This window comes from Hyperolius riggenbachi, chromosome 1 (assembly GCF_040937935.1).
Source record: "Hyperolius riggenbachi isolate aHypRig1 chromosome 1, aHypRig1.pri, whole genome shotgun sequence".
Taxonomy (NCBI): Eukaryota; Metazoa; Chordata; class Amphibia; order Anura; family Hyperoliidae; genus Hyperolius; species Hyperolius riggenbachi.
This window is the reverse complement of record NC_090646.1, coordinates 512,096,321-512,110,952: the sequence shown is the minus strand read 5'-3', so window position 1 is coordinate 512,110,952 and position 14,632 is coordinate 512,096,321. Positions and strand designations below refer to the sequence as shown.

The following is a 14,632-nucleotide window of genomic DNA, read 5'->3' as shown; positions in this document are numbered from 1 at the left end:
CACGAGGGACTTTTGTCGCCTCAACACGCGGCGCGCGCGTGTTGCGGCGACAGGTCGCCCGTGAGTATGGGCACCCCGAACTGTCGCCCGCAACGGGTGCGCACCCCGAACTGTCGCCCGTCGCCAGGCGATTGAAAAGTTCAATCGCCTGGCGACAGTCGCCGCCGCAGCTGTCGCTAGTCCGTGTGAGTACGCGGACTAGCGACAGCAACCTCCATTGAGGTACACAGAGCTTCCGGCGGGGGGGAGGAGGAACGTCGGCGACAGCTTCCGTCATGCCGCTGGTCCCTTTTCCGCGTGTGTACGCGGAGGGACCTGGCGAGGAGCTGTCGCCGGCCTGTCACTCACACGCTCACGTGTGCTGGCGACAGGCAACATTTGCTGCCCGTGAGTATGGGCCATTAGAGAAGCTCTTTTGTGTAGATAACAACTGGAGTTTCTTAACTCTACCTGTACTGGAAACAATATTAGACTCAGGGGAAAATCCGGGATTTTTAAGGCAGGGATTCCAGAAAGGTCGCCCTCAGCCACACACAATACAGTATAATAATATGGTAGGACATCATGCCAGGTACACATAATGCAATTTCCTGTCCGACTGACCGGCAACGGGATCGATCAGGAGCAGTTTGGATACAGATAATAATGACAGTCGACATTGGTAATGAAAGGGAAAGTAAAGCATTCACACAACAGGGCACAGGGCTGTGCTGACTCTGTTAAGTTCCCCAGAGCTGCTCCATGCTCTGTACACATGCTGCTGCTCCATCCAAAGTGAACTGTAGCAGGAAAAGAAAGGGGGCAGTGCTGTGAGCTGCAGGATGCATGCAGATATTCTGGTGTCACAACTTGCGCTTCTCCCCAGACACTGCAATGGCCCTGGTCTGAGGGGGGATTCTGGGCAGCTGTAATCCCTCCCTGCTTTTGCCTATGAGACTCATATCTCTGCTGCTAATGATTTATTTCTTAGATGTACTACACAAACAAATCATTATATCATAAGTTTATTTTCACTTCAGATTCCCTTTAAGCAATAACCGTTGCCTGGCAGACCTGCTGATCCGCTTTCTCTAATATTTGTAGCCATAGACCCTGAAACAAACATGCAGCAGATCAGAAGTTTCTGACTTTTGTAAAATCTGACAAAATTAGCTGCATGCTTGTTTTGGTTTGATTCAGAAACTTCTGCAGCCAAATAGATCATGTGATGTGATGGCTCAGAGGGCCAGATTTGATCCACGGGCCAGAGTTTGACATGCATGCCCTATATTTTGACTGACCTGGCCCTTCTTTTGTTTCTGCTCTAGGACCTTCTGCAGAGCTTTCTTCTGTTTACGGCTCAGGGGCTGTTTAGTGGGAATCCTCTCCCGATTTTGTTTCTTCTTGGATTTCTTGGATGGTAAAACTAAAGCATTGCTCTCATCCAGTCCTTTCAGTTGTTCACTTACTGAAATATTTTATAAACAGATTCAGAAAAATAAAAAAACAAAGATATTTATTTATATAGTGCCAACATTTTCCATAGTGATGTACATAGTACAAAAACAATAATGGGGAGCATAGATACAGTAGTTCAACACGCTGTACAATCAGGAGATCTAGTGACAAGTACAAATACTGTACATATAATTGATGTGTAGTTTGAAAACATCACCAATGCTCATACATGTTTATTAGAGGTCCCTGCCCTTGTAAGCTCCCAATCTAGAGAGTAGTGGGGTGAAAACACTAGGGGAGTAGACAAAAGGGGTTAGCGGATAAGGCAATGGGCCTCAAATTTTAGCTATAACAAGTTATACGCTTGTCTAAGTAGTAATGTCTTGAGGGTACATTTGAAAATTTTAAAGTTTGGAGCATGACATGTGACAGCTGTGGAAGAGAGTTCCAAAGGAGAGGTGACATAAGTGAAAAGTCCTGGATGCAAGAGTGAGAGGAAGTGACCAACTGTATGACAGGAGGGTCCCGTGGGAGTCACGAAAGGTTCCGGGAGGGATGATATTTGGAGATTAATGAAAAAAAAATGTATGGAGGGGCTAGCTTATGTAGAGCTTTGTATGATAGTGTTATGAGTGTGAACTGGATCCTTTGGGTAATTGGGAGCCAATGGAGGGAATGGCAGAGAGGGGTGGCATCATAGGAGTGGGAGGAGAAAAGGATGAGACAAGCAGCAGAGTTCAGTAGGGACTGGAGAGGTGCCAGTCTGTATTTGGTAGGCCGCAAAGTAGGATGTTACATTAGTCAGGATGGGAAATGTACAAGCATTTTAGTAGCCTCTTGTGTAAGAAAATAACTAATTCTGGAGATATTTTTGAGAAGTAAGTAGCAGGGTGTTGATATGTGGTTTATATTCATTTTAATGTTGGAAATACACCTTATATATCAATAATTAAAAAAAAAATCTCACATGCCCCAGCTAGCACAGGAATCCTCACCTTCTATCTCCACTTGCACATTTGGCATGGGATCTGCAGGTTTGTCTTCTGTAGTTTGTTCTTTCTGCCTTGCCTTCCAGTTATGCCTCTTTCTCATGCGACCCATCGTAAAATCTCTGAAAATATTCACATAGTAGAATCTCTGCAGTTTTCTACTACCAGCATGATCATTACAGTGTAGAATTACCCATGATAAAAGTTACCATGCAATAAAAGGATCAATACTACAGACATTCTCCTCCTGAAAAAGTTCATAGAGATGTATTTCACCAATTTGATCAAGCAAGGGGTTTGTAAAGGTGCATACACACGCTGGAGTACTGTTGCCCGCAGGGACCGGGACTCAATCATGGGCTACAGTTTAGGTGTGAGTGCTGTAAAGACCTGTCCCCAGCCCACAGGCCAGTAACGTGTACAGTTGCTATGGAGCAGGGAGAAGGGATCACGCACGGTACATGACAGAGCACAAGAGGTAAGTAGGAGAGTAAGTAGAGAGGTAAGTTGGCTTCACTGGTTTGATCAAGCAAGTTTTTTTGTAAAGGTGCATACACATGCATGAGTAATGTTGTCTGCAGGGATTGGGACTCGATCCTTTGGTCAACAGATTGGGGGTGAGTGCTGTAAAGACCTGTCCCAAGCACACAGGCCAATAACATGTACTGTTGCTATGAAGCAGGAAGAAGGGATGACGCACAGTACATAACAGAGTAGGAGGGGGTAAGTAGGAGAGCAATAATCTCGGTTTGCTTTTGCCCATCATGATCTGACACTCATGATCTCTTTGCGACGCAACATTAAGCGCCGAAGGCCACAGTGCACGCACTAGATGAATGTGTTCTGTGGCTCAGATGCTCAGCAGAGGCAGCCCTGACCACCTGTCTTGGCTGAGAATTATTATTTATATAGCGTCGACATCTACCGCAGCACTGTACAGAGTATATTGTCTTGTCACTACCTGTCCCTCAAAAGGGCTCACAATCTAGTCCCTACCATAGTCATATGTCTTTGTATGTATCGTGTAGTGCAGGGATGTCAAACCGGCCCTACGAGGGCTGAGGTCCTCACACATTTTTGACACAGCTCAAATGAATTGATGGGTCTGAATCAGGAAAGGAGTGGTCCATCAGGTAGAACACATTACTTTCTTTCTCAGTCCATCCTAAACACTGGCATGGATCTGGCCCTCCAGGCCTGGAGTTCGACACCTGTGGTGTAGTGTATGGGGGAAGCCAATTAACTTATCTGTAAGATTTTTTGGGAATGTGGGAGAAAACTGGAGTGCCCGGAGAAAACCCACACAGAGACAGGGAGAACATACAAACTCCTTGCAGATGTCGACCTGGCTGGGATTTAAACCGGGGACCCATTGCTGCAAGGCGAGAGCGCTAACCACTACGCAACACATATTGGGCTCTATTCATAAAAAAGTTGTGGCGAAAAAACTCCTGGAGGGAAAATACCGCAGCGGTATTTTAGACTTCTGGGTGGTCATTCAAAAAAATTTTGCCAGCTGCGATGCAAGTGCGGAGATCTCCCGCTGAAGGCTGGCGGTAAGCTGTCGGAAGGCATGCGGAAACACTTCAGCCGGCAGAGTCCCTCCGTGCACTGCTCTCTCTGGGAGGTCTGTCCCATTCACTTGTATGTAATCCGCAAAATCAGAAGAAGCGGTATTTCCCGTCCACATACCGCTTCCTCTAAACTTTATGAATGGCCATTTTGTTACTTTTTTCAAGATAAATCTAGAAAAACACTGGAGGGCGGAAATTTCTCGCTCTGCTGGGGGATTGTAGATTTTCATGCGGGAACAGCTTTTATGAATGCCCACTTTGCTAAATGGACGGGAAAATCCGCTGTTTTAAGCGGAAAACTTGCGGTAACCTTTTATGGATAGAGCCCATTGTGTGTGTACCAGGCTTAAGTCTATGACTGGCTGATCACAATCATGTGACCAGTTCTCACTTCTGCTTTTTGTTTACATTATCGCAAGCAGAAACATGCTAGATTTTAGTCACCTGTAAACATCACTCATCTAGCAAGAGTACAATTATCTACAAAAATCACCAGACAACCCTTCAGCAATCCACTCAGAAACTACTCTACCATTTTGTGACTTTCTGCAGTGACTTGCCATACGATATCTCCTGCTTCTCCTTTCCCCTAAACAGAACATAAAGGAATGCTCAACAGTGTGCCAAGCAGTACATCTGTACACTGATCACTTGCAAATTGTCACCTGAAGGTATCATGAAATTATTGGGACTTATAAACCATATGTATATTTCTTTACAATCCCTTGATCAAAGCAAACAAGAATTCCCCTATGAGGTTTGGGTCCCTTAAAGTGAACTAGCACCGTTCATTTATCGGCTGCATGACTTATGCTGGGTACACATGTTGCGATTTCCTGATCGATTCGATTATTTCCGACATGTTCGAACAGGTTTCGATCGATCGATACAGCCATCAATTTTGCATACCTATGCAAAATCGACTGCTGTATCGATAAAAACCTGATCGAACATGTCGGAAATAATCGATCGATCCCGCGGATTGAGCGGGAAATCGCAACGTGTGTACCCAGCATTAGTAGACTTTGTATGCTATTTCAATAAGTATGCTGAAATGTTAGAACACCAGATACACATGGATTGAGAATGGCTAAGTGTTGTTCATAACTGATAATCCCATTCAACATGCAGGCTAGACAATCCTCATCTGACTCCAATCAGATTTCCAGCGGAAGTAAATAAGTCAGCAGTGAAGCAAGAGCTGCCATGCTTAGACTCTGCAGCAAAGCCTAAAAAAAATAAACAAGTTGGGCAGGGAGTAAGTGAAAACGCACAAAGAGCAATATAAAAATAGCTATTTGATTTCAACAAGGCTGCTTCTTTCTCAGTAACTGGCGATACTTTTGAATATTTATGTGCCTATAGAGTAATACATCTGCAATGTATGTAATATGCATCTAAGGTTTTAGTAATTTCCTTTCTCCGCCGCTTGTCTATCCTGCAATTTTCCCACCAGAGCCCGATCTGTTTGCGGTGCAGAAAAGAGAGCACAGATACACACCGTGAACACCAAAACTTACTTTACCACCGCAATTCCTCAATGTGGCGTGCATGAAAGACACATGCAGCTTCCTGTGCACCGGAAGAGGAAGTGACGTGTACACTAACAGTGCGCTCTGTTTCCATGCCAACAAACAACAACCGGGATAGAGAGTACGTAATGCTCAGCTAAGATCCTATCCAACCTTGTAGTGCTGTACCGCTATGACTGCATTATTATTGTATATTGCACACTACCAGCATCTATCTGTCTGTCTGATCAATCCATCCAAAAAAGGGTTAATAGTTAATAGACCACCTCGATACCCTCTTGTGGTTGTCCTTGGCAGGTTTTGGTGCTTCGTATCAATTGTAATGTATAGAGTAATTGGGGGGCATATAAAACTCGCACGGGGGCCCATAGCTCCTTAGCTAGCCTATGCCACTGGGTACTTACCTTCGTATGGGGAAAGTTTATGGATCCTAATGGGGCTTACACTTACCAGTGTAAGCCTCATTAGGGTTCCAGTTCTGGCAGCCCTAGAATACCTTACGCGATCCTGGGCTTCGGTGGAAACAGCCAAGCCAGATCGAGTCGCCTGCGCAGTAGAGCGGACCTGAATGGGCTCGACTTTTTCCGCCTGAGCCCATTGGAAAGCCGCTACTGTGCCTGCGCAGAAGCCAGAAGGTAAATATTTTAGCTGTTCCTGCTCTCCTGATCTTTCTGGGGCTGCCAGCGCTGGATCCTGGAGTGGGAAGAGGACAGGGGGAAGTCTCATTAGAATCCAGAGGCTTCCCCCTCCCAAGGTAATTACCTTTAGGGGCTGTTTGTTTTTTTTATAGATTTTCTTTAAACTCATTGGAACATGTTACACTTCCTGCGATCCGCCAGAAGTGCTTTAGCTGACGTAGAAGCTGCAGTGCGTTATCGCGCACCGGAAGCAATGAGGCAGCGGTCACACTTGTCTTTCAGTTTTCTACACTTTTCAGAAAACTAAAAGACAAATGTGACCCCTGCCTCACAGCAGCTAATGTAATATATAAAGAAAACTGACAAATTGCGCAAGATGTCTTTTTTTCTGCGCGCAAAATCTGCATTCAAGTGTGACCTAGCCTATTGATTGACATGAGTTCTCAGTTGAAATCAGTTTTTCTGTGCAGAAAACGCGCACGAAAGCAGACAAGTGTGACCGCGGCGCTGCCTGAAAGTCAATGGTACCATGCAAATTTAGAATTTTGCTGCATTAGTGGTGCCGTGCTTATAAACTGATGCTGATTAAACTACATGCTTCCTGTCTACCAGTATAAAAGAACCTTTTGCAACGTAAAGCCTGGCTGCAAAAGAAATATGGAAATCAAAATAGCTAAGGCCCGGTTCACACTTGCATTGGAGTGGCAAACGGATTTTTGAAAATGGATCTGATCACCGGTCAATCAGATCCATTTTCACTCCGATGCTTCCGCTCCGTTTCCCCACATCCCCCCTCCAGACCCCTACCCCCAAAGTGGATTTTTAGAACGGTCTATTTCTTCACTTGTGTGAGGAAACATTCCGTTTTCTCATTGCCCCCAATGCAGCGCTTCAGCTTCCGTTCCGCTGAGCTCAGAGGTCCAGAAAAATTGGCGCTGCAGTAAATTTGTGGCAACGTACCATTGTGAAAAGCACTCCTCGTAACCAGGTCAGTTTCTAGGCCATAGAGCTCCTAGGGCTAAGCAGGTAATTTCAACCCGGGGTGCTGCTTTAGCCAGAGAGCCCTTACTTTCGTTTTAGTAGCCAGAGTGCCCTCCGTTGTGGTAGCCGGAGGGGGGGCACATGCAGAGTGTGCACAGTGTGAGCATTCAGGTTAACTCACCTGCCAAAATCCACGCACCACATTTACTTCCTGGTTCCATGCATCCCGTCTCTTTCATTGATAACAGCGCCACCTAGAGGACACCGTTACTGCTACCAGGGAGAGAGGTGAGTAGCAAAGAATCTGGAAGTAAATGCGGCAAACGAATCAGGTGAGTTAACTTAAATGCTCCTGCTGCTCACTCTCTGCAATCGTTCCCCTGCCCCCCGCCCTGCACCCAGGAAAAGACCCACCTTGCCCACCTTTAGAAACATGCATAACCCACAGGAAATGAGTAGAAGGGTGCTTTTTAAAGGCTCTTTGCCTCTAATTTTCCTGTCAACAAAGTCTGCTGCATATACTAAAGTGTGTGTTCTATACACATGCAATTTTCTGACAGATCTTCTGTCAAATTTATTATTTCCAACAGGTCTGATCTGATTTCCTATATATACAAATGTATGGCGCTGCTGTTTGTCGTGATGAGGCTAAAGACAAACCTTCCCACCTGCTGCCACCTCTACCTCGGTGGATTACCCCTGATTTCACCGACCAGATATTGTGCAATTATATACATATATACATATATAAGGGGCGCAGATGATGATGTTTAAAATTTCTGATCTGATTTCCGATCGATTTTCCATAGAAATGAATGGAAAAGGTCTGATCTGATTTCCGATCGATTTTCCATAGAAATAAATGGAAAATCTATCAGAAAATCTATTGGAAATCAGATTTGACATGTTGGAAATAATTGATCTGTAGTGGGTTAGCATAGTGGTTAGTGCTCTTGCCTTGCAGCGCTGGGTCCCCGGTTCGAATCCCAGCCAGGTCAACATCTGCCATGGGGTGTCTATGTGGGTTTCCTCCCACATCCCAAAAACATGAAGGAAAGAAGCCAGTGTGGCATACTAAGCACGCCACGGTGGGTAATGCCAGGTATAGGTGCCCCCTGTATAGGTTATATAGTTGTCCCAGTATATGTAATAAAGTTACTTATAGTTACAATTTAGTTGTCCCAGTATATGTAATAAAGTTGCCCCCAGTATAGGTAGCTAGTTGCCCCCAGTGTATGTAGTATAGTTGCCCTCAGTATAGCTACCCCAGTGTAGGTAGTATAGTTGCCCCCAGTATAGTTGCAGTATAGTTGCCCCATTATAGGTAGTATAGCTGCTGCACCCAAAGTAGGTAGTATAGCTGCTGACCGCAATGTAGGTAGTATAGTTGCCCCCAGTGTAGGTAGTATAGCTGCTGCCCCCGGTGTTGGTAGTATAGCTGCTGCGCCCCAGTGTAGCCAGTATAGTGGCCCCAAGTATAGGTAGTAGAGTGGCCCCCAGTATAGCCACTATACTACCTACTATTATACTACCTAATAATAGAAGTGGCCCCCAGTGTAGGTAGTATAGCTGCCCCCAGTGTAGCTAGTATAGTGGCCCCCAGTATAGCTACCTCCAGTGTAGCTAGTATAGTGGCCCCCAGTAAAGCTGCCCCCAGTGTAGGTAGTATAGTGGCCCCCAGTATAGCTAGTATAGTGGCCCCCAGTGTAGGTAGTATAGCTGCCCTCAATGTAGGTAGTATAGTGGGCCCCAGTATAGCTAGTATAGTGGCCCCTAGTATAGCTGCCCCCAGTGTAGGTAGTATAATGGCCCCCGGTATAGCTAGTATAGTGGCCCCCAGTGTAGGTAGTATAGCTGCCCCCAGTATAGCTAGTATAGTGGCCCCCAGTATAGCTGCCCCCAGTGTAGATAGTATAGTGGCCCACAGTATAGCTAGTATAGTGGCCCCCAGTGTAGGTAATATAGCTGCCCCCAATGTAGGTAGTATAGTGGGCCCCAGTATAGCTAGTATAGTGGCCCCCAGTATAGCTAGTATAGTGGCCCCCAGTATAGCTGCCACCAGTGTAGGTAGTATAGCTGCCCCCAATGTAGGTAGTATAGTGGGCCCCAGTATTGCTAGTATAGTGGCCCCCAGTATAGCTGCCCCCAGTGTAGGTAGTATAATGGAGCCCAGTATAGCTAGTATAGTGGCACCCAGTGTAGGTAGTATAGTGGGCCCCAGTATAGCTAGTATAGTGGCCCCCAGTGTAGCTAGTATAGTGGCCCCCAGTATAGCTAGTATAGTGGCCCCCAGTATAGCTGCCACCAGTGTAGGTAGTATAGTGGGCCCCAGTATTGCTAGTATAGTGGCCCCCAGTATAGCTGCCCCCAGTGTAGGTAGTATAATGGACCCCAGTATAGCTAGTATAGTGGCACCCAGTGTAGGTAGTATAGTGGCCCCCAGTATAGCTGCCCCCAGTGTAGGTAGTATAGTGGCCCCCAGTATAGCTAGTATAGTGGCCCCCAGTATAGCTGCCCCCAGTGTAGGTAGTATAATGGCCCCCAGTATAGCTAGTATAGTGGCACCCAGTGTAGGTAGTATAGTGGACCCCAGTATAGCTAGTATAGTGGCCCCCAGTATAGCTGCCCCCAGTGTAGGTACTATAGTGGCCCCCAGTATAGCTAGTATAGTGGCCCCCAGTGTAGGTAGTAAAGTTGCCCCAGGAGGGGTGGGCAGTGCAAGAAGGAGAGGCAGCGGGGATAGCGGCGGGGAGGGGGGACATATCCCCCCTCCCTCACTCCCCCTCCTCCAAAATGCAGCTGCAAACAGGCAGGGCGGGCGGGAGGAGAATAACGCACCTCACTTTCATGTTCCAGCGTCACCGTCACGTGCCACATCTCCGCCTTCAATGTCGGTCACTGTGCTTCCGCTCATAAGGAAGCACAGTGGGCGGTATTGAAGGCGCAAAAGTGGCACGTGACGGCGACACAGCGTTCCAGCGGCTGGAACGCGGAAGTGAGGTGAGTTATTCTCCTCCCGCTCTCCCTGCCTGCCTGTTTGCCACTGCATTTTGGAGGGGGAGATTGCAGAAGGAGGGGACCCAGGTGAGGCGGAGGTGGATATGTCCCCCCTCCTCGCCGCTGTCCCTGCTGCCTCTCCTTATAGTGCTGCTTTCCCTCCTGCTCTGCCACCATGGGGGGTCGTGGTGACACCCCCTGGCTGTCAGTCACCCGGTGCGCCACGCCCCCCCTGCGCTCAATGGTAGAAACGCCTCTGCATATGACTATGTTAGGGACAAGATTATGAGCCCCTCTGTTAGTGACAAGACAATATACTCTGTACAGCATTGCGTAATATGTCGGCGCTATATAAATACTTAAATAAATAATAATAAATGTCAGAAAATGGCATTGTGTGTACCTAGAATAATGGTGCAGTGCAGTTGCGAAAGGACCCTCGGGGTGATTTCCTTTTTCACACAGGAGCAAAGGGCAGTGAATTCACCACCTGTCAGCTGCTCCAGTGCATTGCCTGGATGCTTACTAGTGCTCGGCATGGGTGGTGGAAAGACTGCCACCAAATTGCGTCACATACGAGCACAGTCACAGCCCAGGCTCAAATGTGACATGATGCATTTTTTGCTGCCTAGTAACTACAGCAAGGTGAAAACTGACATGCGTAAGACTGCAGACGTTGCCATTTGGCTGCATGAAATTGCGCTCAGTGGACTGTAGATGGGAGGCTGAACTACTCAACAAGTGCGCAGTTCAGCATTCTGCAGGAAATTGGCTTAATTGGAATAGCAAACAGCACTTTGACTGTCCACTTTCAATTACCCCAGTGTGGCACTGTAAAGCTCCAGTCATTTGAACAGAAGTGGTAAACAACTGTTCGTCAGAAAAGTTAAGCCAGCATTGACTTCAAAAGGGGCCACTTTTTAAAGAGGAACTTTAATCAAGGATTAAACCAATCAGAGCTGATACCCAGGGCCGGGCCGAGGCATAGGCTGGAGAGGCTCCAGCCTCAGGGGCAGGGTAGGAGGGGGCGCAGAATTTATTCAGCTGTCATTCCTAATTGTGTTTGAAGCAGAAAGAAATAAGAAAAGGGGATACATGGCAGTGACTGCATGCCAGATAACTAGATATCAAGGTGTTGGGGAGGTTGTGGGCTCTGTGGCGCCTCTTAGTCTAATAGCAATCAGTGTGTGACGGCTGGGGTGGCAGGGATGGAGGGGCGCACTTTGGTGTCTCAGCCTTCGGTGCTGAAGGACCTTGTCCCGGCTCTGCTGATACCCCGTTTCCCATGAGAAATCTTTTGTTTTTCTTGAAAAGATCATCAGGAACGTCTGTATGGCTGATATAGTGTTGATACCCCTCCCACAGTGAGAAGTAAAGACCAAGGACCTGACAGTTTACTGTCTGTGAACCTCATTGCATCGTGGGAAAGAATATTTTCCGACTGCCAAGCAAGCAATATCTCTCTCTGTGTATGGAACTCACCTGGCAAGACTAAAGATGTTAAAAAAAGTTAATACAGAGGATGGCGCTACGAACAGGCAGAGCCAAGACTCGAACACTGGTTGCCTGTGTCAAAGGCAGAGCCCTCATCCACTACACTATCCAGCCACCACTTGCTGGACTATTCCGGGATGTATAGTTATTATGCACACAATCCAATATATATGTGAAAGGATAATGTCAGTTTTTCTAGGTATATAAATTTGTTTATTAAAAGTACAATTTCACATAAATATTAAGGTCTGATAAAAATTCCAGGCTTGCTCACAATTAAAACAATGGTCATCTGAATATTTCAAACCAACAACATTCACTCACATATTTCATACTATTATTAGGTATGCACTCTCCTATGCCGTGGTAGGTAGAGTGCATACCTAAGAATAGTATGAAATATGTGAGTGAATGTTGTTGGTTTGAAATATTCAGATGACCATTGTTTTAATTGTGAGCAAGCCTGGCATTTTTATCAGACCTTAATATTTGTGAAATTGTACTTTTAATAAACAAATTTATATACCTAGAAAAACTGACGTTATCCTTACATATATATATTGGTTTGTGTGCATAATAACTATACATCCCGGAATAGTCCAGCCAGTGGTGGCTGGATAGTGTAGTGGTTGAGGGCTCTGCCTTTGACACAGGCAACCAGTGTTTGAGTCTCGGCTCTGCCTGTTCGTAGTGCCATCCTCTGTATTAACTTTTTTTGCTCCAAGTATTGGTAGGGGGAAGGGGATACCCCAGACCTTGAGGAATAGGCAGCTCTAAATGAATATAGCAGCGCCCTTCAATTAACTCGTAAGACTAAAGATGTTACCAACCGTGACAAATTTCAGAATGTAAATCAGGTTAAGGAAAGCTTTTACAACGGGCAAACACTGACTAAATATAAATAAATATTGTAAAAAATAAGCAATTTTATTCATTATGTTATTTTCACTACAGTTCCTCTTTAAATTAGAGATGCATGCCAAAGGTAGTGTTTGAAAAGGATCACTTTGTTCTCCACTCCTTTTTGAACAACATTCTCCACTTTTAAATTAGTGAATGCTATTAGATAATCTATAAAATGGTGATTGTCACTGAATAACTATGATGATCCAGGAATAAAGTGCAGATGAAAACAAAGGAGGCAACTGCCTTTCAAGAAGCATTTGATTTCTACTTATGTCACGATCAGCTAGTCAGCAGAAAAGTGCCATTACTTCTGCAGAAATAATGGCACTTTATGGTGATCAGCTCATCCCCACATTTCTAAAGCAGAGTCTAAGGTACCCTCTTTCCCATCTACAGCTATGTATGGACTTTCAATAACTGTTGCCTCAAACAATTTTCAGTGATCATTTTGGGTGGCAGTTTAGAAGCATTCCCTAAACACATTGCTTAGATATCCAGGGCCGCTTGGGGCCTCACCTACTGCAGGCGCCTCCCATGCTGGGCACCCGCCAGCACCACCCCGACCATTACTCACAGCTGTCTCTCAGACCTGCAGATCAGCAGTGATGGGGAGAGTGTCGTGCAGTTATAGAGGACTTCAGAAGTGGAACTGACATCACAAGCCACTTCCTGCGTTAGAAGTGTACCATGTGATTACTGTGCGGCTCTCTCCTCTTCGGGTCACAGCTGATCAGCAGGTGTGAGAGACTGTCACGGGGACTCAAAGATGGGGAGCACTGGGGAAATGGGGGATATTTTGGCTATCTATTGGGGGGGGGAGAAATACTTTTACTGGGTGGACACCTTTGGCTACCTATGGGGGGCACTACCTATACAGGAGGACACTTATGGTAACTTATTGGGGGGGGGTATCTATACTGGGCGACACCTTTGGCTACCTATAGGGGAAGGAACTAACTATACTGGGCGACACCTTTGGCTACCTATGGGAGGGGGATATCTATACTGGGAGACACCTTTGGCTACCTATGGGGGGCACTACCTATACAGGAGGACACTTATGGTAACTTATTGGGGGGGGGGAAGTTATCTATACTGGGCGACACCTTTGACTACCTATAGGGGAAGGAACTAACTATACTGGGCGACACCTTTGGCTACCTATGGGAGGGGGATATCTATACTGGGAGACACCTTTGGCTACCTATTGGGGGGAATGCCCATACTGGCAGACACATTTGGCTATCTATAGGGCAGGACTACCTATACTGGGGGACACCTTTAGCAGGGGGCCTACCTAAAATGGGGGACACCTTTGGCTAACTAATGGGGGAAGGATGTCTATACTGGGGACACCTTTGGCTACCTTGGAATACATTTTACTCGGGACACACACGTGGCACTCTATACTGGGGACACACACCTTTGGCTACCTATAGTTGGGGGTGGCATCTTTGGCTACCTATACTGGATGGGGGGGGAACTCCTTGGGCTGAACTTGGTTCTGCATAAAGAGGTGTCAAAAAACAAAATATATGAATGGAGCCTTGCCATTCCCTCCTTGGTAGTGATGGTCATGTCTAGGAGAATTTATGAAGCATGTGATTTGTTTGATCAGCAGATGGATTTGCAAAGCTTTGATTTGCTATGATAACATCCTGCTTTAGCAAATGACCATGACTAGCAAATCAAAAGCATTCTTCTCCATTAGTTCTCCAAGACATGACCATCACTACTCCCTGGTGCTACCATACTGCCCCTACACTATATTCAAACAGGGTCAAACCTTGTTTAAGGAGTGGAACAAGACTGAAAAAACAGCATTTTTCTAAAAAGCCTGATACCTTATTCACCTTTGCCAGCATGTCCTTCAATAAACAGTTCAGGCCTTATTTCCCTCGAATAAACAACCACTATTATCTATTTTGTGTTTTCCCCCTCCCCCATGCCTCGGACAAAATGCACTATTTGGCAGGGGAATTAGCAGCTCATCTGTGCACCAAATAGTAAAAAAAACTGTTACCTCAAAAGAGCAGGGGTTATCGTTATATAGTGCCAACATCTTCTGTATTGCTGTACATAGT

The 14,632-nt window shown here is 46.0% G+C and overlaps 1 protein-coding gene across 1 annotated transcript in view; it reads right to left on the bottom strand.

Moving 5' to 3' along the window:
• DHX37 (DEAH-box helicase 37) overlaps window positions 1-5,582 on the bottom strand; it is a 70,806-nt gene extending 65,224 nt beyond the window's left edge. Inside the window, exons 1-3 of the mRNA XM_068243840.1 lie at window positions 5,521-5,582; window positions 2,433-2,548; window positions 1,281-1,447 (exon numbers count right to left, since the gene is read on the bottom strand). Coding sequence (XP_068099941.1) covers window positions 1,281-1,447; window positions 2,433-2,538 — 273 coding nt within the window. The 5' untranslated portion in view covers window positions 2,539-2,548; window positions 5,521-5,582. The remainder of the gene's footprint in view (window positions 1-1,280; window positions 1,448-2,432; window positions 2,549-5,520) is intronic.
• Between the last annotated feature and the right edge of the window lie 9,050 nt (window positions 5,583-14,632).